Source organism: Brassica napus, chromosome C7 (assembly GCF_020379485.1).
Source record: "Brassica napus cultivar Da-Ae chromosome C7, Da-Ae, whole genome shotgun sequence".
Lineage (NCBI taxonomy): Eukaryota > Viridiplantae > Streptophyta > Magnoliopsida > Brassicales > Brassicaceae > Brassica > Brassica napus.
Window position 1 is genome coordinate 42,281,957 of NC_063450.1, and position 21,340 is coordinate 42,303,296.

General features: G+C 41.7%; 3 protein-coding genes across 4 annotated transcripts; 2 read left to right on the top strand and 1 right to left on the bottom strand.

Moving 5' to 3' along the window:
* Positions 1–2,991: 2,991 nt before the first annotated feature.
* LOC106382242 (gibberellin receptor GID1C) lies at positions 2,992–5,639 on the top strand. 2 transcript variants are annotated; one of them, XR_007325776.1, is made up of 3 exons: positions 2,992–3,250; positions 3,894–5,085; positions 5,424–5,639. XR_007325776.1 is itself a non-coding variant. In XM_013822236.3 (2 exons), the coding sequence occupies exons 1-2, from the start codon at positions 3,212–3,214 to the stop codon at positions 4,887–4,889; spliced, it is 1,035 nt and encodes a 344-aa protein (XP_013677690.2). In that variant the 5' UTR covers positions 2,992–3,211; the 3' UTR covers positions 4,890–5,347. The 2 variants fall into 2 exon arrangements, 1 of the variants encoding a protein (XP_013677690.2); XM_013822236.3 differs by lacking the exon at positions 5,424–5,639 and having other exon boundaries at positions 3,894–5,347.
* A 413-nt stretch (positions 5,640–6,052) lies between these two features.
* Positions 6,053–8,298, bottom strand: LOC106382243 (hyaluronan mediated motility receptor-like). Its single transcript, XM_048761901.1, has one exon. It carries the CDS (start codon positions 8,082–8,084, stop codon positions 6,267–6,269), a length of 1,818 nt encoding a protein of 605 aa, XP_048617858.1. The 5' UTR covers positions 8,085–8,298; the 3' UTR covers positions 6,053–6,266.
* A 1,492-nt stretch (positions 8,299–9,790) lies between these two features.
* LOC125589606 lies at positions 9,791–11,693 on the top strand. The gene has a single exon (XM_048761902.1). The coding sequence runs from the start codon at positions 9,824–9,826 to the stop codon at positions 11,690–11,692; it is 1,869 nt and encodes a 622-aa protein (XP_048617859.1). The 5' UTR covers positions 9,791–9,823; the 3' UTR covers position 11,693.
* The last annotated feature ends 9,647 nt before the right edge of the window (positions 11,694–21,340 follow it).

Here is a 21,340-nt window from a genome sequence, read left to right on the forward strand (position 1 = left end):
GCGGAATCATCCGGCCTTGGTTTGTTCTTTTCCAGCATAGATTGATCTTCGCTCTGACGAATATTGGAGTTTGTTTTGGAGTTTCGATCTCGAGTGGAGTTAGCTGTTATGTTTCGATTGTGTTTGGTGGTCTGAGTTAGGATGAGATCTCGATATATTCGATTGAAGCTCTACGAAACTCAGGTTTGTGTTCGTCGCTACTAAATACCCTAATCTTCCAATACAGTCGTTGGAAGTTTATTCGGTAGTTGTGGTCTGAGTTTCCGGGAGAATCCGGTGGTTAAGTGTTATGGTTGCTCCGGTGATGACTTCTGTCGGAGAGGATGATGGAGGTGTGTGTGCTCGATGTGTCTCCGGTGTGGCACAGTGGATTCCGGTGTTTCGTCGTTTAGGTCTCCGGCGGTGAAACTCGAGGCGGCGAAAGCGGTGGAGGCTATGGGACGCGTGTCTTCCTCGGTAGATGAGGTCAAAACACGTGGTTCCTTCATGCGGATGTCTAGACGCGTGTGTTTCTTTTGTTTTTTTTCGGTTGCCTTGTATGGGTTTTTGTACTTTGTTTGGGCTTTGCCCCTGTTGGGCTTAGACCTTTTAATAATATTAATCAGATGGAAAAAAAAAACATCGGGTATCTTTTTTTTTTTATTTTTTTTTGCAACTATGTATTTTCCTTATTTCTAAGATATATATATATATATATATATATATATTTTTTTTTTTGAGTCTATAATAAATTAACAAATCTAATCAAAGAGTAATGTATCCACGCCAAAAAATGATTATATATTTCAAGATTCATCCCCTCTTGTGGTATGGATGTCCGAATGGACAATGACGCATCTGGATTGACTCAACATACTTTATATTTTTAATAAAATATATGAGCTTTTTTATCTGTCTCTATCCATTGCTAAATGAGTTCTTCATAGATTGAATATAAATTGTTTAACATTATACTTTGCTTGAACCGTAACTAGAGTCTACGTTTTTACTTTGATCATTTAGAGCACTGTTAAACAATGGTTTTCAAAATTTTGTAGAATAGGGTAGAAACATTTAGAACGGTTTAGAAAGATATAGAGAGTGTGAAGGATCTCAGCAGGGGAAAAGACAAAGGAGATAAAAAGAGGAAAGGGACAGATGAGGTGGTCATGATATTAAAAATCTAATTGAACAAGGGGTCACTAAAGTACAAAGAAATTATAAATAAAAGCTGTTTGCCATAGATGTTGACCCCTAAACCCTAATGCTTCCAAATATCCTTTATGTTTTTTTCCTGGCAGGAAACACTTTTATTTGAAAACCACACGTATTTTCGTATATTTTTGGCAGGAAACACTTTTATTCGAAAACCAAAAGTATTTTCGTGTATTTTACTGATATAATCTCCGAAAATTCAAGGATCTATAACTAAAGATGTTGATCAAAATAGGGGAAAGTACACGTTTAAACAAACCATATATCAAAGTATAACAATTATATCAATTAATTTTTTTTAAAAAACTCAGTTGATTATCATATATGATATATGTAAAAATTTCCGAGATACGAGGCCCTGTATATACCAAAAACTATTAAAACCTTAGTAATCACAGAAATTTCTAAAAATAGAAACGTACATCATTATCAAAAGAAGAAAATAAAGAATTACAAAACTATTAGCATTTAGCAACACAAATAAAATGAAGGAAAAAAAAACAAAAACAGGGACAGAGTTGTAATTCCACAAGTGAAAACGTCAAGGAACGGATCCCGTTCCAACGTAACGTGCCTTCCTGGGGGCGTCTTTGATACCACTCTGAACTTTTTTTTTTTTTCCGTCAATAGTTTTTTAATTTATAGAAACGGGCCCAGCCCAGAAACAAATTACAATATAAGCCCACTAAATCTACCGGACTAAAACTCGTTACACAATTGGGCCCATTTCCAGCGGCCCACCTTAAAAAACCCTAGACACTACACAGGAGCGAAGCGCGGCCGCCTCGCAGATCAGTTTTTTTGTCGCGTGGACACGTGTTAACATCCTCGACGTCGTGGGTCACGTGTCGCGAGATCATCGCATCACACCCACTTCTCGTCCTTACCGGAGATCCAACCTTCGGATCAAACCGGCCACACCGGAACTCCGTCGTTCCGAACCTCTTCAACGTAAAGAACTTATGGGACTCTAATACCGGATAGAATCAATCGCCGTGGCGAGATCTCATCCACCCCCGTTCACCGCAGCCGCCCAAAGCCTCGCATGCAACCTCACTCTTTCCGTCGGAGATCTTCCTCTCCTCCGACGCGACCAGAAACAACTCAAAACCACAACTAAACCCCGAAATAAAAAACAAACGGAAAAACTAAACCCTAAAAGACTAGGGGACGGAAGCCGGCGACGTAAAGCTGAGATAGCCTTTACCCTCCGGAAGCTGGATCCGACGACGGCGGAACTAAGGAAGCTTCCCCGTCGCGGAGACAAAGGACCGGCGGCGACGGATCTGTGAGAGCCTCCGTCTCCCGGAGCTAGAACTCGAACTATTGACACCCCCCCCCCTCCTACCCGCAAACCCCGCCGTGACTCCCGGACCAGAACCACACCGGTTGGTGGCTGATCAGAGCTCCGACAAACGGAAACCGAGTAAGAAGAAGAGCGACAGGACCGGATGATTTTATCGAAGGGAAAAGGGTTCCGTCGGCGGTACAGACGCTCACGCGCCGACCGACCGCCGGATCCCCTTTGTAAAGACTTTTCTCTCTCTAACTTTTCTCTCCCACGGAGGGCGATTTTTTCAACCTACCACTCTCAACTTTATTCTCAGTTTTTTTATTCTTCAAATTAAAAAAAAAAAAAGTAAAAAATAGATTTAAATTGAATTTCTTAAGGCCCACAACAACAGTCGTCACACTCTCCACTCCTCCCTCGACGCGTTGGACTCTCCGTGCGTAGGTTAACAGTACGTAGCCACGCTGACGCTAAACTACGCAGATATTCTTATCCCACCACCTCTTTAAGCTCCGTGTTAACCAGCTAAACCATTTGATCTTTTTTTTTTATTTCTATTTCCAGATAGAAACTTAATACTCATCGAAACTTGAAACTCGTTTTAGTTTTTGCCAGATTTCCCTTCTCGGCTAAAACTTTTTTCTTAATCGGATTCGATCTGGGCTTTCGTGTCTCTCTGTACTGTTCTGTTTGGTACTAAAAAGGAAACGTTTTTGTTACTTTTCCATGGCTGGGAGCGATCAAGTTAACCTTATTGAGAGCAAGGTGAGACCTTTTCATCTGTTTTGCTTCTGGGTGTGATCGATTTCACCTCTGATTTGGTGATTTTACTTTTTATTGTTCGATGGGTCTCTTGCGATTTAAGCTTTGTGTTCGTTGATGATGTTCTTATCAGTTATGGGTTTGCTTTTGTTTGTGAAGTTGGAACCTTTGATGTTTGATTGGATGTTCCTTTCATCAAAGCTTAAGGCTTTTTATCGTTTTGGGGTGGTGAAACGTGTCGGTTGCTTGATGGGTCTTTTCTAATTTGGGGAGCTTGCTTGCTTGGCTTTAGTTTCCTCTGATTAACTCTTTGTTTGACCCTTGTGGATTGAAAAAAACAAGACTTTTGGTAGTTCTAAACGAATATTTTAGATGCAATCAACTGATTCTCAGGTTTAAACTGTTCATCTGCCAAGTGTTGGAATCACATATCAAATCAGCTTTGCTACTAACTACTTGGCATCTGATTGTTTGCTTAGCTTATGAGACTTTTAGAGGTTAAAACAAACTTGTGGAAGCTTTTGTTTCTCTTGTAAGGCTTTGTTGCGCTCCTTTCTACTATCACTTTATGGACTTGTTGATGGCGTTTGTTGAAAAATCTTCTGATTTGTCATTTGTCTGTGTTGTTGTGTGTGTTTTGCTGCAGACAGTGGTTCCTCTCAATACATGGGTTTTGATATCCAACTTCAAGCTAGCCTACAACCTCCTCCGCCGCCCGGACGGAACCTTCAACCGCCACCTGGCTGAGTTTCTAGACCGTAAAGTCCCTGCAAACGCCAACCCCGTCAATGGAGTCTTCTCGTTCGATGTCATCATGGATCGCCAAACCAATCTCCTCAGCCGAGTATACAGACCGGCTTTTGCTGGTGACCCACCAAGTTTTACTGACCTTCAGAAGCCTGTTGATGGTGAAGTAGTGCCAGTCATTGTCTTCTTCCACGGCGGAAGCTTTGTGCACTCTTCAGCAAACAGTGCTATCTATGACACTCTTTGCCGCAGGCTTGTTGGTCTGTGCGGTTCCGTTGTTGTCTCTGTGAACTATCGACGCGCGCCGGAGAATCGTTACCCTTGCGCTTATGATGATGGCTGGACTGCTCTGAAATGGGTCAACTCTAGACCCTGGCTTCAAAGCAAGAAAGACTCGAAGGTTCATATCTTCTTGGCGGGTGATAGCTCTGGAGGGAACATAGCGCATAACGTCGCGGTGAGAGCGGTTGAGTCAGGGATTGGTGTGTTGGGGAACATTCTGCTTAACCCTATGTTTGGAGGGACGGAGAGAACTGAATCCGAGACGCGTTTGGATGGGAAGTACTTTGTGACGGTGAGAGACCGTGATTGGTATTGGAGAGCGTTTCTCCCCGAGGGAGAGGACAGAGAGCATCCAGCGTGTAGCCCGTTTGGTCCGAAAAGCAAGAGTTTAGAAGGTTTGAGTTTCCCCAAGAGTTTAGTCGTTGTGGCGGGTTTGGACTTGATTCAAGATTGGCAGCTGAAGTACGCGGAAGGGCTGAAGAGAGCAGGTCAAGAGGTGAAGCTTCTTTACTTGGATCAAGCCACCATTGGGTTCTACTTGTTGCCTAATAACAATCACTTCCATACCGTTATGGAGGAGATAGCTGCGTTTGTCAACGCAGAATGCCAATGAAAAACGCTATTATCTCTAACTAACAAACGGGTGAAAGTCCACCGCGGAAAGGTGAAGGAAGGCCCGAGATTCTCGTTTTAGAAGCTCCCTTGTATGGCGTTTAACTACTACCACGGAGGTTGTGGTGGCGTCTGCGTTTGTGAACCGTGCGAAGCTGGATTCTGAGAGCAAAGCAGGAAGAATAACAGTGAAGCCGGTAATGTTTGGCTTTTAGCGTTAGCGTTTTAACTAAAACTACAGCTATGTTTTTTTTCAGCTTGCGGTTGATAGTAACTCTGGTTATGTTACTATTATGATATTTTCAGTATATATATATATATATATATATATATATATCTGCGTAATGAAACAATATATGTTTATAGGTTGTTGTAACTTGAGCAGTGTGGTGTTGTGTTTGCTTAATCTGCAACCGAGATATTTTCTTAATGCAATGAATAAGAAAGCATTCACTTGAAGAAATAAATGTATATAGTTCTAGTGATTACGTTCACTATATTCAAAACTAAATGTCCAGATTCACTCCGCTTGTAGGCTTTATTGCAAAACCAAACTGTCTAGTGGAGTAAAGCGCATCGCATTTGGACCACCACCACAAGGGGAACAAAACAAAGAAGAAATTGACTCTTCAGAGGATATGCAATGCAATATTGTTACTTTTGTGTTAAAAGGGTTTTGTTTTTTATGAGATGTATCTTTGCACAATGATGAGACATGCAATAGTTTTATAATAATAAACAATTAATTGTATATGGAGTCCACATAAACTCAAGACGTGCAATTGCAACCAAAAAAGTAAAGACATGTTAGGTTTGGTAAGATGCTTCATCTTCAAGCACAAAAGTCGAGACATTACGAAGAATGTGGTTATAGTTGGCTCTGATATAGATATCTCAATCTATTAGCACAATGTCTTCACATATTTGAAATTTAAATACTTATAAAATTAGTAATTATACAATATACACATCCAAAGACATTATTCAGAGTTTGTTACTGATATTACACAGGATGATTATGGACATGATCACATGACCAACTGATTTGTGTTTGTAGATGAAAGCTATAATATGATATTGGTTAATAAATGGTACTTAAAGGAAGTTGAACATACACAATCTTTTCAACTAAAAGTTGCACTTTATATAGCTTAATATATGAGATAAGAAACAAACAAGTTTATTACTTCTGAAGATCAGCTACATGTTCTCAGAGAATAGTAGCAGAATCACAGACATGAAAGGGAAAAGGTTTTACATCATATAGTTGATCAAACCAACTACATAGAAGGTTTAGAAGTTAAACAGCGAAAAATAAAAACTCGAATGCGATAATGTTGTCTGAGAGTTAAAAACGGCAGTATCATCTTCAAGCTTTTCACTTAATCGCAGCTGCATAGGCAACCGAAGCAGCCATGAAGAGAGTAGTAATAGATGACACAAGTGTCCAGAAGCTCTTCTTGTCATGTGCATCTTTGACCGAATGCTTCATCGTCTCTATCTCCTTCTTCATCTCCTCAACCAAGCTTTCTTTGCTTTTGAAAGCTTTCTTGATCGCTTCTACCTCCACCGAGTACGAATCCACTCCCTTCTCTCCTCGCTTCTGCTCGCCTTTTTTGTTCTCTTGTCCACACACTAGAGAGGACACGGTCTTTAGCATTGTTAGACCACGTTTCGCATTGGTTCCAGCAGATTCCAGTTCTGCTTTCAACACACCCATAGCTTTCTTGAGCTCCACAAGATCCTTCCGGAGGATACCCTTTTCCTTTCTCAACGTCTCAGAACGATTCTCCAGTTCCTTCTTCTCTTTAATCAATCTCCCTCGCTCAGCCTTGATCTTCTCAAGCTCTTTACCGGAAGCTTGAATCGTTTTCTCAAGCTCTGCAACCTTTTCCTTAAGAGCCACCCGACTCTTCTTCTCCTCATCAAGAGCCTTCCCGGCGTTGTCTCTCTCGACCTCAACCAAGGCCAGAGCATCCTTAAGCTGGCTAACGTCGCAGCTGAGCTTCTCGCTAGTCTTGATTTGATCATTATAATCATTCCGCAGCTGCACCACAACGTGCTTTTGCTCATCCGCTAGTTTACTCATCTCATCAAACTCAGCTTCCTGCTTACTAATATGCTCCAAAAGATCAACCTTCTCGAGAGCATATTGTCCGGCAAGTTTCTCCTTCTCAGAGGATTGCGCCAGAGCCTTCTCCATCTGTTTCTTGATTGAAACGTTATCCGCCAGCAAACCCTCAACCTCAGAAACCTTGATAGCTTTCTCTTTCGCCAGTGCAATGATGCTCTCCTCCCTTGCTTTTGCTTCCTCCTTAACCTCATCAAGATCCTTCTCCAACCCAATAACCTGATCACGTAAACATTTCTCTTCCCTTGTCAAATTCTCAACCTTTTTCTCTAACTTCAGGATCATTTCCTCCTGATCACGTTTAACCATCTCCACCTCCTTCTTCTCCATCGAAAGCCCTTTCATTTCTCTCTTCAGCTCATCAATCTCCCTAACCTTCTCCTCTAGAGTCTTCTCCAACACCTTCCTCTCCTTATTAACCCTTTCAATCAACTCCTCTCTCTTCTCCCTCTCCTTAACCATTCTCCCGTTCTCAGACTTCAAGCTACCAACTTCCTCTCCCAAAAACGTTTCTTTCATCTCAAGCCTAACAACACTCTCCTTCAACCTAATCACCTCCTCACTCTTAATCAAATCCCTCTCATCACAAACCCTAGCTAACTCACCCACCTCTCTTCTCAAAACCCTAACCTCACACTCCCTATCACTCTTCTCCCTAACCAACCCATCCACTAAACCACACATCTCCCTTAACCGACTCTCCACAATCCCAACAAACAGATCCATCTCCAGCCTCACCACGAAACTCTCGTCCCCGGAGCCGATCAGCTCCTCCCTCAGCCGAGTCCTCTCCGCGCCGGAGCGAGTCAACTCGGCCTCCAGCGATTCCTTCGCGTGGGAGAGAGTCTCGATCTGCTGCCTCTTCTCCACGGCCTGCTTGAGGAGAATCGCGTTGAGCGACTTCAGGTTCTGGAACTTCTCCTCCGACGAGTCGTGGTCCTCCATCGAGAACTGGCGGCTGAGCTCCGCGGCGGGCTTCTGGTAAGAAGCCGCATGGCTCTGCGACTGCTGCTGCTCGTTGGAAGCTCCGTTGGAGTTGCGAGACGACGCCTTCTTCTTCGCCATTTTTCTGGAAGAAAACGAAAGTGGCGGCTGCTGGAGGTTTTTAGGGTTTATGGTGCAGCTTTTTAATGGCGAAGAGAGTGAGAGAAAGAGACGAAGTTTGGGGGTAAATCTCGCAAGATTCAAATGTTGGGGCCCAATTCCAAAGGTTTTTGAAAATTTTGTTATGTGATTATTAGATATCTTGTTACATGTATATATAGTGGAAAGTGTGGGAACTAACATTTGATACGTTTCGTAACAGTTGTTTAAATATAGACTATTATCTATAATTCAGAAAATTGGAAAAATTAATATATATTAATAAGTTTAATATTTTTATTTAAACAGTTGGCAGCTAAAATTGGATACGTTTTCACTAAATATAAACATATGAAATAACTACTGTAGAGTAGAGGACATAATTACAATTAATCAAATTTGGACAGATATCACTAATAATTGATTAATTTTGTATATAAATAGGTAACAAGCTGATTTTTTAGTATGTATTAATATCTTATTTAAATACATACATACTAATGAATTTAAATATTATTGTTTAAACAGCTGTTTGCTAAAATTGAATACATTTCACTAAAAATGAACATATGAAATAATTAAATAAACACTGTTTTGTAAAATACATAATTACAATTAATCAAATTTGGACACATATCACCAATTGATTAAATTCTGACATATATAGGTAACAAATATTAATATAGTGGAACTAACATTTGATACGTTTCACATCATAATAATGACGTAATTAAAGTTGTTTAAATAGAGATTATATTAATAATTCAGTTAATTTTGGCCAGATTAATATATAATAATAAGTTTAATATTACTCCCTCCGTTTTTTAATATAAGTCGTTTTAGAGAAATTTTTATGTTCCAAATTATATGACGTTTTCGGTTTTCTATGTAAAATTTATTAACACTTAATGTTATATGACCAATGATAATATACCTTCTATTTTATTATTGGTTGATTTGAGGTTAAGAAAATAATTAATGATGTTTTTGTTTAGAAAATATTTAAAAAAATAATGATTTTTTAATCTATGTGCATAATTCTAAAACAGTTTATATTAGAAAATGGAAGGAGTAGTATTTAAACAGTTGTTATCTAAAACTGAATACATTTCACTAAAATAAACATATGAAATAAGTAAAATGTAAAATTTATAATTACAAGTAATTAAATTTGGACACATATCACTAATTGATTAAATTTTGACATATTTAGGTAACAAAATGATGTTCACTATGTATTAATATATTAATATTGAAACAGCTGTTGGGTAATATTAGTTAGGTTTCACTAAAAATTAACATATGAAATAACTTCTGTTTTGTAAAAGACATAATTACAGTTAATCAAATCTGGACACATATCGCAAATTGGTTATATTTTCTACATATATAGGTAACAAACTGATTTTTGCTATGTGTTAATATATTATTCTAATAAACATACATATTAATATAAATAAATATTATATTACTTGAGACAAAAAATGTTAAAAAATAATATCTCTCATTTAATTTTTGAATGCAGACAATATATACCACAATAGTGCTATAAATAGTTACACCGTTTTGTTTGCTAGCACATGTTTCATTTTGATACGCCTGAATTTTACTTCTTATATAAGTTTTATCCGACATCCTAAACTTCAAATGTATACACCGCGCACAATATATATGATATATATAACATATACTATGTACTTACATTGAGTCAAGCTTAAGCAATGGTAAAGTATATGGTTGAAATTGATTGGTGTCTAGTTCAGTCTAAGCAAACTAGTCTTGTTCAAATGGAAACAAAGAAGCCAATATTGCAAAGAAAGAACACTCCAGATCTGATGATGGCGAACGGCGATTCTAGAGTCTCGACTACGGAGGATCAGGACGAGAACATGACGGAGGTGGGGGAGAAATCTAACCCACCAGGAGAGCCGCCTGATAAGTGGATCTCAGGGACTTCGAAGGCGGCAAGTACGGAAGGAGTGGAGGGCATGGAGGCGAACGGTGTTTCTATGGTTCCGAATTCGGAGGATCACGACGCGAGCATGACGGACGTGGGTGAGAGAACCAACAGACCAGGAGAACCGCTTGATAAGGGAATCTCATGGGCTTCGAAGGCAGCAAGTACGGTAGGAGGGGGTATGCCGGTTCCAGAGGTTTTGATCGAGGACTCGTTTGTGTCTAACAGACTCCACGTGGAGTTCCCGAATGGGGAGGATGGAGAACCATCAATTACGATTGAAAACGAGGTCCTCGAAGCGATGAATGGGTTGTGGAAGAAGTGTATGATTGTTAGGGTCTTGGGGAGAAACGTTGCGATCTCTGCAGTGAATAGGAAGTTACGGGAACTATGGAATCCGAAGGGGAGAATGTATGTGATGGATCTACCGAGGCAGTTCTTCATGGTTCGCTTTGAAAGGGAAGAGGAGTATCTGGCAGCATTGACAGGAGGACCATGGAGGGCCTTTGGTAGTTACCTCATGGTGCGAGCGTGGTCACCAGAGTTTGATCCATTAAAAGATAACATTGCTACAACACCGGTTTGGATCAGATTAACGAATATCCCGGCAAATTTTTACCATCGATCGATTCTTATGGGAATTGCTAAGGGTCTAGGTAAGCCAATTCGTGTGGATCCAACTACGTTGAACTTTGAAAGAGCGCGGTTCGCGAGAATTTGCGTTGAGGTTAATCTAGCAAAACCTTTGAAGGGGACCGTCCTAATAAATGGAGACAGGTACTTCGTTTCTTATGAGGGACTAACTGAGATTTGCTCCAAATGTGGGGTATATGGGCATTTAGTGCATGGATGTCCAAGAACGATTGCGGAACGAATGGCCATTTCAATGACTTTAACGGAGGTGTCAGCACAAGTTAAACAAACGACCGCCCAAGTCCCACAACCGCAGGACGATGGCTTTATTCAAGCACGAGGATCGAGAAGAGGAGCACAAGCGTTGCCTCGGTCGTCTACTGGCATGACAGGAAAAAGTTCGAAAGGAGAGACTGACAGATCCAATAGTGAGATGAAAGAAACTAAGAAGATTGTGTTATCGAACAAGTATGGAAGCCTTGATATAGACAGAAAAACGGGGGAAGTAGGAGATGATGTTAGCCCGGGTGAGGAGGATAGGGAGAGTCAGAAGATGAATATCAAGGATAATAAGGGTAAGGGAGTCTTGCAAGAGAAGGGAAGCATTGTTTTTGGCGGGACTACAAGTGTACCATCTGTTTCGAAGTGGGAGACTAAGGAGAGATGGATGGGCAATAAAAAAATGATGGAGGGAGCAAGAGGCAAGTTGAAGAAGATTAACAACATACCGGTAAGAGGTTTGATCTTTGGGCCAACGAAGGGGGAAATAAACCTATCAGAGTCTGGGAAAAGACTGAGAGTAGAAAACAACAATGTAGGGAGACAAGGTGGAGCATTCAGAGATAACATGGAGAAAGCTAAGGCTGTGCCTAAGACCCCTCAGCTGTGTGATGAGGAATTGGAAAATCCAATGGATGGTAGTATCAGCGAAGCAGAGCAGCGAACAGCTGGTACACAGACGAACCTACAGGAAGATGGGAGAGTGTTATCTCTCGCATAACAGGGTGCCCCGGGAATTCAATCAGATACTATTATATTTATGATGATGAATTGCTTATTCTGGAATTGCCGGGGGGCAAATAAACCCAATTTCAGACGGTCTATTCGGTATATTTTGAAGAAGTTTTAAACTGATTTTCTTGCTTTATTTGAGACTCATGCGGGCGGGGATAAAGCAATGAAAATATGTCAGAGTTTGGGATTTGAGAACTCTTTTCGAGTGGATGCCATTGGTCAGAGAGGAGGTATTTGGGTTTTATGGAGGGATCAGGTCGGGGTTATCACGGTTGTGGAATCTTCTGATCAGTTTGTTCACGTGAAGGTGGTGGTTGGTATGGACATCATACATCTCGTCGCTGTCTATGCGGCCCCTACGGCTAGCCGCAGGAGTGGTCTTTGGGGGCAGTTAAAACGAGTACTGGAAAATATAGATGAACCGGTTATGTTGGGTGGCGATTTCAATACTATTGTGAGGTTGGATGAGCGAACTGGAGGGAACGGTAGACTTTCACCAGATTCACTGGCGTTCGGGGACTGGATCAATGAACTAGCATTGGTGGATATGGGTTTCAAAGGGAATCAGTTTACTTGGAGAAGAGGTAAAGAAACACGCAATTTTGTGGCCAAGCGTCTTGATAGAGTTTTGTGTAGTGCACAGACGCGAGTGAGATGGCAGGAGGCGGTGGTCTCACATCTCCCCTTCCTAGCATCGGATCATGCACCGGTGTATGTTCAATTGGAGCCAGAACAGAGAGGAAACACAAGAAGAAGACCATTCAGGTTTGAAGCTGCATGGCTAAAACATGACGGGTTCAAGGAGTTACTCTCAACGTCTTGGAATAGAGAACTGAGTACTCCTGAGGCACTGGTAGTTCTCAAAACAAAGCTTCAGAAATGGAATAAAGAAATCTTTGGGGATGTGCGAAAAAGAAAGGAAAAACTATTGGGGGAAATTAAGGAAATCCAAGAGGAGTTGGAAAGGAATCTGAATGATGATCTTCTGATAAGGGAAGCAACATTACAAAAGGAGTTTGATGTTGTCCTCGAGCAGGAGGAGGTGCTCTGGTATCAGAAATCACGAGAAAAATGGATAGTACGTGGAGATAGGAACACAAATTACTACCATACGAGTACTATAGTGAGGAGGAAGAGAAATAAAATTGAGATGCTAAAAGATGATGATGGGCGTTGGATTGAGCAGTCGGAAGAGTTACAGAGACTAGCAATCAACTACTATAAGAGACTTTACTCGACGGAGGATATATCCCTAGATACACAAAAGTTACCTCAGCAAGGTTTCACTGCGCCTACATGGGATGAGCTGGTGAGTTTGAATAAACCTTTCTCGGGAGTAGACATGGAATCTGCGGTTCGATCGATGGGAAAATATAAGGCTCCGGGGCCAGATGGTTTTCAGCCGGTCTTCTATCAAGACTCGTGGGAGGTTGTGGGCGAATCAGTCACTCGATGTGGACTGAGTTTCTTTGAATCCGGAGTCCTAACGGAGGGCATGAATGATGCAATGGTAGTTCTCATACCAAAAGTTATAAAACCGGAAAAGATTATGCAGTTTCGTCCCATTAGCTTATGCAATGTTTTGTTCAAGACAATAACAAAAGCGATGGTGTTGAGATTAAAGAAGCTAATGCCAAAGCTAATAGGCCCAGCACAAGCGAGCTTTATTCCAGGGAGGCTAAGTACTGACAATATAATTGTGGTTCAGGAAGCGGTCCATTCCATGAGGAGGAAGAAAGGACGGAAAGGCTGGATGTTGCTTAAGTTGGATCTTGAAAAAGCATATGATCGCATCAGGTGGGATTTTCTAGAAGATACTCTCTATGCTGCGAAACTACCACATATATGGATTAAATGGATTATGGAATGTGTTACGAATCCTGGTATGAGTCTACTATGGAATGGAGAGAGAACAGAAGCGTTTACGCCCCAACGGGGACTGAGACAGAGGGACCCGTTGTCTCCGTACTTGTTTGTGCTATGCATGGAGAGATTGTGTCACCAGATCGAATTTTTTGTGGCCAATAAGGAATGGAAACCAATCACATTATCTAGGGGCGGACCATCCTTATCACATGTCTGCTTCGCGGATGATCTGATATTGTTTGCTGAAGCATCAATATCACAGATTCGAGTGGTACGTAAGGTTTTGGAGAGATTCTGTGAAGCTTCTGGCCAGAAGGTTAGTTTGGCGAAATCTCTAATATTCTTCTCCGAGAATGTTCATCGAGATCTAGCTAACTCGATAAGTAATGAGAGTGGCATTAAAGGTACATAGGAGTTAGGAAAGTATCTAGGAATGCCTGTTTTACAGAAGCGAATCAACAAAGAGACGTTTGGAGAAGTGATTCAGAAGGTTGCATCTAAATTGGCTGGGTGGAAGAGGAGGTTTCTGAGTATGGCGGGTAGGATAACTCTCACTAAGTCTGTCCTCGCATCAATTCCGGTCCATATAATGAGTTCTATAGCTCTCCCTGTGTCGACTTTGGAACAGCTGGATAGAATTGCTAGGTCCTTCATCTGGGGGAGTGGAGAAGGGAACAGAAAACAACACATGGTGGCTTGGGAGAGAATATGCAAACCAAAAAGAGAAGGTGGGCTTGGTTTAAGGTCAGCTAAAGGAATGAATATAGCTCTACTAGCTAAACTTGGATGGCGATTGCTTAACACACAGGATGGTTTATGGGTTCAAATCCTGCGAAAAAAGTTTCGGGTGGGCGAGATATATGAAACATCGTGGTTGGTTGCTCAAGGAAATTGGTCGCCTACATGGAGAAGTTTGATTTTGGGAATCAGACAGATCGTGGTTCCAAGCGTCTCCTGGATACTAGGGGATGGGCATCATGTCCGGTTCTGGAAGGATAATTGGCTATTGAATGAACCCTTACAGGGTTTAAGCAACGTCGCGATTCCGGAGGCCATATTGCAGGCAACAGCCCGTGATTTATGGCAACAGGGAGTGGGTTGGTTAGTACAACAAATTGAACCGTATATATCGCATCAAAATCGACTTAGGCTCGCCTCGGTCGTCATTGATGAGGTTACTGGAGCTAGAGACAGAATGTCTTGGGGAGAAAGTAAAGATGGAATCTTCTCCGTGAAATCAGCGTATGCCTTTCTTACAAGAGATGACTTACCAAGACCGAACATGGAAGCTTTATTTGCTCGAGTGTGGCGTGTTATGACACCAGAACGAGTAAGGGTCTTCCTATGGTTGGTCTCACACCAAGTGATCATGACTAATATGGAGCGGAAACGAAGGCATATGAGTGATAATGGCATGTGTACGCTATGTCGGAACGGTAATGAGACTATTCTTCATGCCCTTCGAGACTGTCAGGCAGCTGCTGGAATATGGAGGAGACTTATGGCACCAAGCAGATATCAAAGGTTCTGTAACCAGCCACTTCTAGAATGGTTATATGAAAATTTAGCGCAAGACTCAACGGCTGGTGGAGATAAATGGCCAACGCTTTTCGCCCTTACTGTGTGGTGGTGCTGGAAGTGGAGATGTGGGTATGTGTTCGGTGAAACAGGGAAGTGTAGAGACAGAGTGCAGTTTGTTAAGGATAAGACTCAGGAGGTGATAAAAGCGAATAACAATCAGAGGCACAAACAGGTGATTGGGGCGCGAATGGAAAGACAAATCACATGGACACGACCAATGTCGGGATGGTGCAAACTGAACACGGACGGAGCTTCTAAAGGGAACCCGGGGCTGGCGGCAGCAGGTGGGGTGATAAGAGATGAAAATGGAAGGTGGAAAGGGGGCTTTGCTATTAACATTGGCATTTGTTCTGCCCCTTTAGCAGAGTTGTGGGGTGTTTATTATGGACTGTGCATAGCATGGGACAATGGTATTCGACGGCTCGAAGTGGAGGTGGATTCGGAGAGTGTGGTGGGTTTTCTAAAGACAGGGATACATGATACTCATCCCTTGTCGTTCCTAGTACGCTTGTGCTATGGCTTCATATCAAGAGACTGGATAGTCAAAATATCTCATGTGTATAGGGAGGCTAATCGTCTAGCCGATGGATTGGCAAACTATGCGTTTTCTCTACCTTATGGTTTACATTTTTTTGAGTTGGTTCCGGAGCATGTTACTTCTATGCTATCGGAGGATTTCCATGAGATAGCTAGAACTCGGAAATGTTGCATGTAGTTGTCTTTGAAGTTTTTGCTTAATAAAAAGTAGGGGGCTTTTGTCCCTTGCATCCTACCAAAAAAAAACTAGTCTTGTTCAAATTATTATTATAGTAGGCTCTAAGTGCATACCCATATGTTCATGACATGCAACATTGAACAAATTATATGTCAGTTAATTACTCTAAAGCAAACCATATCAAAAGGTAGCATAAATACGATCAAGAGCTTGATATACAGTCTTGAATAAATTCATGTCTACTTTAACAAAATCTTATTAACTAAGTGGAGCAATCTTGAATTTGTGGTACTGTATTTTAACAATGATTTTGAACTATCTACTGCAGTAGCCATGAGTATATAGTAACTCTGTGTTACGAATCGGCTACTAATAAAAACTGTGGCCAACTCTAGTAGTTGCAGATTTAATGACGAAATTTATTTTCAACGTATAAAAAAAGATCGAATTAGTGAATTTTATTACCTACACCACATATAAAATAAACACTAAACGGACCCTTAAGCTTAAGAACCCCAAAATAAAAGTGGTAGCCCATTGATCGAGCAATGACTGGGTACAAGCCTACAACACAGAGAAAATGACCCAACGGACCCCTCACAACCTTTTTTTTAACATCTTCAATTGAAAGACGAAATCATGAGGATAGTCTCCAGATGAACAAACACGGTAATAAAAAGAAACAACTCAAAAAACTCAATCTTAATAAGATCTACGAGCTGATTGGCGCTGCTTCTCTTAGGATCCTTTGATGCAACCAAGCGGGACCTCCAAACGCCAAATAAGATTGAAAATGACCATCACAAAGGACACTCTTTGCTATCTCTCTTGCTATTTGATTTGAAGCTGATGATTCCACTTCAAAAGCCACCGAACGGAACCTAGCACACAGACTGCTTATTAGCTGAAGTAAAGCTCTAAACAATGGCCAGTCGTTAGGCTTCTTCACAGCCTCAATGATATCTTTGAAATAAAAGCCAACTACAATCTCTTGATACCAAGATTCGCCATACTCTCTAGTGTCCAGACCAGGCAACTAAGTTCAGACGTTACTCTGTTTGGTGAGAAAGTAAGAGCATCTCTAGCATGGTGAAGAACATTGCCACTTTGGTCACGAATAATGTAATCCACTCCACTGTGCAGCTTCGCGTTTCTCCAATTGGAATGGATGTTGCACTTCACATACCCTGGTAGCGGTGGCACCCACTTCTTCTCTTCTTCATTCATACCATGAACGATCTTAGGAACTTGTTACTGAGTATTTAACTCAGACCAAATGCCAGCTTCCTCAATCGCCTTTTGAACTTGGATTGTAATTGATTCCTGCGTGTCAGCATACAATAACATATTTATGTTTTTCCAAATAGCCCAAAGTATCCAAGGAATCGCCTTCCTTTGAGCAAAAGGAATCGTCTCATCTGGCATAAACTTGAGATAAGCCGTTAAGAGATCAGTCAAAGAGCGTTGCTATTGGAGTTGGAGAGGCTGAAAACCGGTGACGTTCCATGCTTCTTGAGCCATTGTACAATTAAACAGTGCATGCTCAATGGATTCACCTGCGGCCTTGCAGATCCTGCAACATGTATCTAGCTCTAGACCTCGGGTGTTGAGTCTCTCTACTACCGCCAAAGCACCCGCCGCCGCTCTCTAGAGAAAACTATGAATCTTTGGGATAGTGGGGACTTTCCAAATGAGTCTCTTTAATTCCAGAACCTCTACAAATTCAGAGGCATCGCGAACAGCTTCTGCTTCTTTCAACTTCGTCGCCAGAGTATAACCACTTTTTACCGTGTAAGAGCCATGAGGGGAGTATGCCCAGACATCTCGATCATGAACGTTACCAACCTGCATATGGAGTATCCGAGTGACTTCATTCTCAGGGAAAAGATGTATCAATTTAGTCACATCCCATTGTCCATTAGTCCCCAGCAGCGAAGCTACCTGCAGATTTACATCTACCTCTCTCTCTTTATTGATCGGTCTTCTAGGAAGATCATCCATGACACAGCTCTGAGACCAAACGAACGTAGACCTTTCGTTACCAATGGACCTAACGATGCAAAATATCTTCCTTTATAGATCTTGGCTAGAAGACTATCTGGATCATTTTGTATTCTCCAAGCTTGCTTGGCAAGTAGGGCTTGATTGAAGTCCTCAATGTCCCGAAACCCCATTCCTCCATTCTCCTTTGAGATACACATTTTTCTCCTAGAAACCCAGTGGATATTTTTCTTCTCATCATTTTCATCCCACCAAAAGCTTGCCATCGCACTCATAATCTTCTGGCATTGGTGTTTTGTCAGTCTGAAGCATGACATTGCGTAGACCGGAAGCGCCATCGCAATAGATTTCAGAAGAACTTCTCTGCCTCCGAAAGAGAGTTTCTTAACGAACCATCATTTGAGTCTCTTGCTCATCTTCTCTCCTATGAACGCAAGTAACTGTTGCTTAGATCTACTAAAACACTATGGCAATCCAAGGTACTTACCATCGCCACCTTCCTTGTTAATATTAAGCAGCTCAGCCAGTAAACGTCTCATTACCGAATCAATACCAGCTCCAAAAGAAAGGGCTGATTTTTGAAAGTTGATCATCTGTCCAGATGAGACCTCATAGAGTTTTAAGCGCCGGAGAAACTCCGTACACTCTGACAGCACAGCACGACACAAGAAGAAGCTGTCGTCTGCGAATAATAAATGTTGGACTGCATGGAAATTTGGTGCTAGCTTCATTCCTGAGATGGACCCATTCTGTTCTGCCTGACTCATTGTATGCACCAGCGCCTCAGCACACAAGATAAACTGAAAAGGAGAGAGAGGGTCTCCCTGTCTGATACCCCGTTCTGGAGAGAAATGACCATAAGATTGACCATTAAGCAACACTGAATACGAAACCGAACGAACACAAAGCATGATCCAAGACACCCATTTTGGATGAAAGCCCAACTTGATGAAAAGAGCTTCTAGAAAATGTCATTCCACTATATCATATGCCTTGGACATATCAGTTTTGATAGCCATGAAATCTGATTTGTATGATGGATTCGTCCTCAGGCCATGGACCATCTCATGTGCAATCAAGAGATTATCTGAGATCAATCTTCCTTCCACAAAAGCACCTTGTGTTGGAGAAACAATGTGTGGAAGAACGACTTTCAATCTTTCACACAGTACCTTGGAGACAATCTTGTAAACAACCGAGCAGAGACTTATTGGCCTGAGGTCTTTCATTAGATTCAGATTCTGGACCTTGGGCAGCAAGCATAATTCAGTGAAATTCCAGTCAGGAGGGAGATTACCACATTCAAAAAACCGTCTCACTTCCTGAGTAATTTGATGGCCCACTATATTCCAAAAATTTTGGAAGAAAAGCCCTGTCATACCATCAACCCCCGGGGTGCTATCACTCTTAATGACCTTTACCGCCCTTTTGATCTCTGAGTCAGATATATGTTTAATCAAATCCCTATTCATGTGTTCCGACACTCTTGGAACCATACCCTCAAGTAGCTCAGACGCATCAGCTGATCCATTTGAGTGAAAGAGGTCCTTAAAGTACGCAACTGCTACTTCTCCCATTGCATCTTCTGTAAATTGCTCAACTCCTGCATTGTCGATGAGAGAGTGGATCTTATTCTTCATTTTTCTTGACTCCACCCAGCCGTGAAACACCTTTTTGTTCTTGTCACCAACTTGCAGCCATGAATTCTTACACTTCCAATAGGCCTCTTCCTCATCATAGGCTTTTTCCAACTCCAAACGTAGAGAGGGAAGGATATCAATATTAGGAGATTTTTTTGCTTTCTTCCCCTTCCGGTTGACGCCTTAGCCTTTTAATATTGGCATTGGAGTTCACATTAGCGTGTCTTTTCCACTTGCAAAGCTCCTGTCTGCAGGCTTTAATCCTTTCCGAAACCGAACCTTGGCCAGTAGCAAAATTGTTGCACCAACCTCGCCGTATAACCTCTGCCACTTCTGGTTTCTTGCACCACTGTTTATCGAACATGAAACAGCCAGTTCTCTTTTGACCACAGTTCGCTAGACTCGTAAAGATAGGTCTGTGATCTGACCCTGTCTTTTCCAGGTACGCTGTATGTGACTGAGGAAAAATCCTGAACCATTCTGCATTGCCAAAAGCTCTATCCAATCGGCATTGCACCCACACCTTCTTTTTCAAACCATTGTGCAAAATCTCCTTCACGCCTCCCCACGAAAGCCGGTTTCCATAGCTTGGGATTTCTTTAAGTATGCAGTCTCTAGCCAAAGCTCTAAAATAAAAAAACGAGCTCTCGTGTCGCGGAGGACCTCCCACTTTCTATGAATTATTCATGAGTTCGTTAAAATCACCAACCAAGAACCACCCCTCACTTCTATTCAAACCAATGTCTTTAAGCTCATCCCACACAGCCACACGACACTGACGAACGGGATCACCATAGACGAAAGTCATGTAGAAAACCAACTCACCAAGCTTCACCTCTGCGTCGATAATTCTCGATGACGCAGAAAGAATCCTCACCTCATACTTACATTTCCAAAACAGCGCCAAGCCTCCACTAAGCCCCACTGGGTCCGCCAGATAACAATGGTCATAACCCAACGAACTACGGAGTTTCATAACGTGATCACTAGAGTTTTTAGTCTCTAGGAGAAAAAAGAAATCCGGAAGATGTTCATGACACATCTCCTCTAGGCGTCGAACTGTCAGGTTGCTCCTCAAACCCCAACAGTTCCAACTGAGCGTCGTCATTGAGGATTGGATGGTTTTTGGTGAACCATCAAACAATTGTTGTATCGTGACATTTTTGAAGAAACCTCTCCCTCCTCGTCTACTTTCCGTTTGTCGGCACTATCCTCTCTGTCATTATGAGCTCCTCCGTAACCAGATTGAGACACTCTTCACTTACTCTGGCTTTTCCTCGACCATGTTGAATTGCTCCTATGAGAGTTCTTGCTTCTGTTGCTGCGATCTCTGGAATTGATATCACCATATCCCAAAGCAAAACCACCTAATGGTGTAGACGATGACACCAACCCATCAACTGGCCTTTTTAAAGCAAGCGGATCTTTCTCATGTTGATTGCTTGACTGGTGAAGCATCACTGCAGGTCTTTTCTTAGTAGGAGCAAGTAAACCACTTGTTTCTACCAACTCCTCCCTCCGATATTTCTCTGTTTGCTTTCCAGCCATATGGTCTCTTCGTATAGTAGTGTCTCTAGAAGATGATTCAACGACATCCTGGAGAGGATCATGTTGGACTCTGCTGAAATCAAAGATTCTTCCTCTACCTTCCGATGCTACATTTGACACTTTAGGAGCTGATTCCAGTCTCAGACAGGACCGTTGACCTTCACAACTTCTACTCCAAGCTTGTAGTATAGTATACATTTAAATACTCCACCACTACACTCATATGTTGATTTTTAGTAAACTATAGTCCTTCTGTTTCAAAATAGTTGATGTTTTGGTTCAT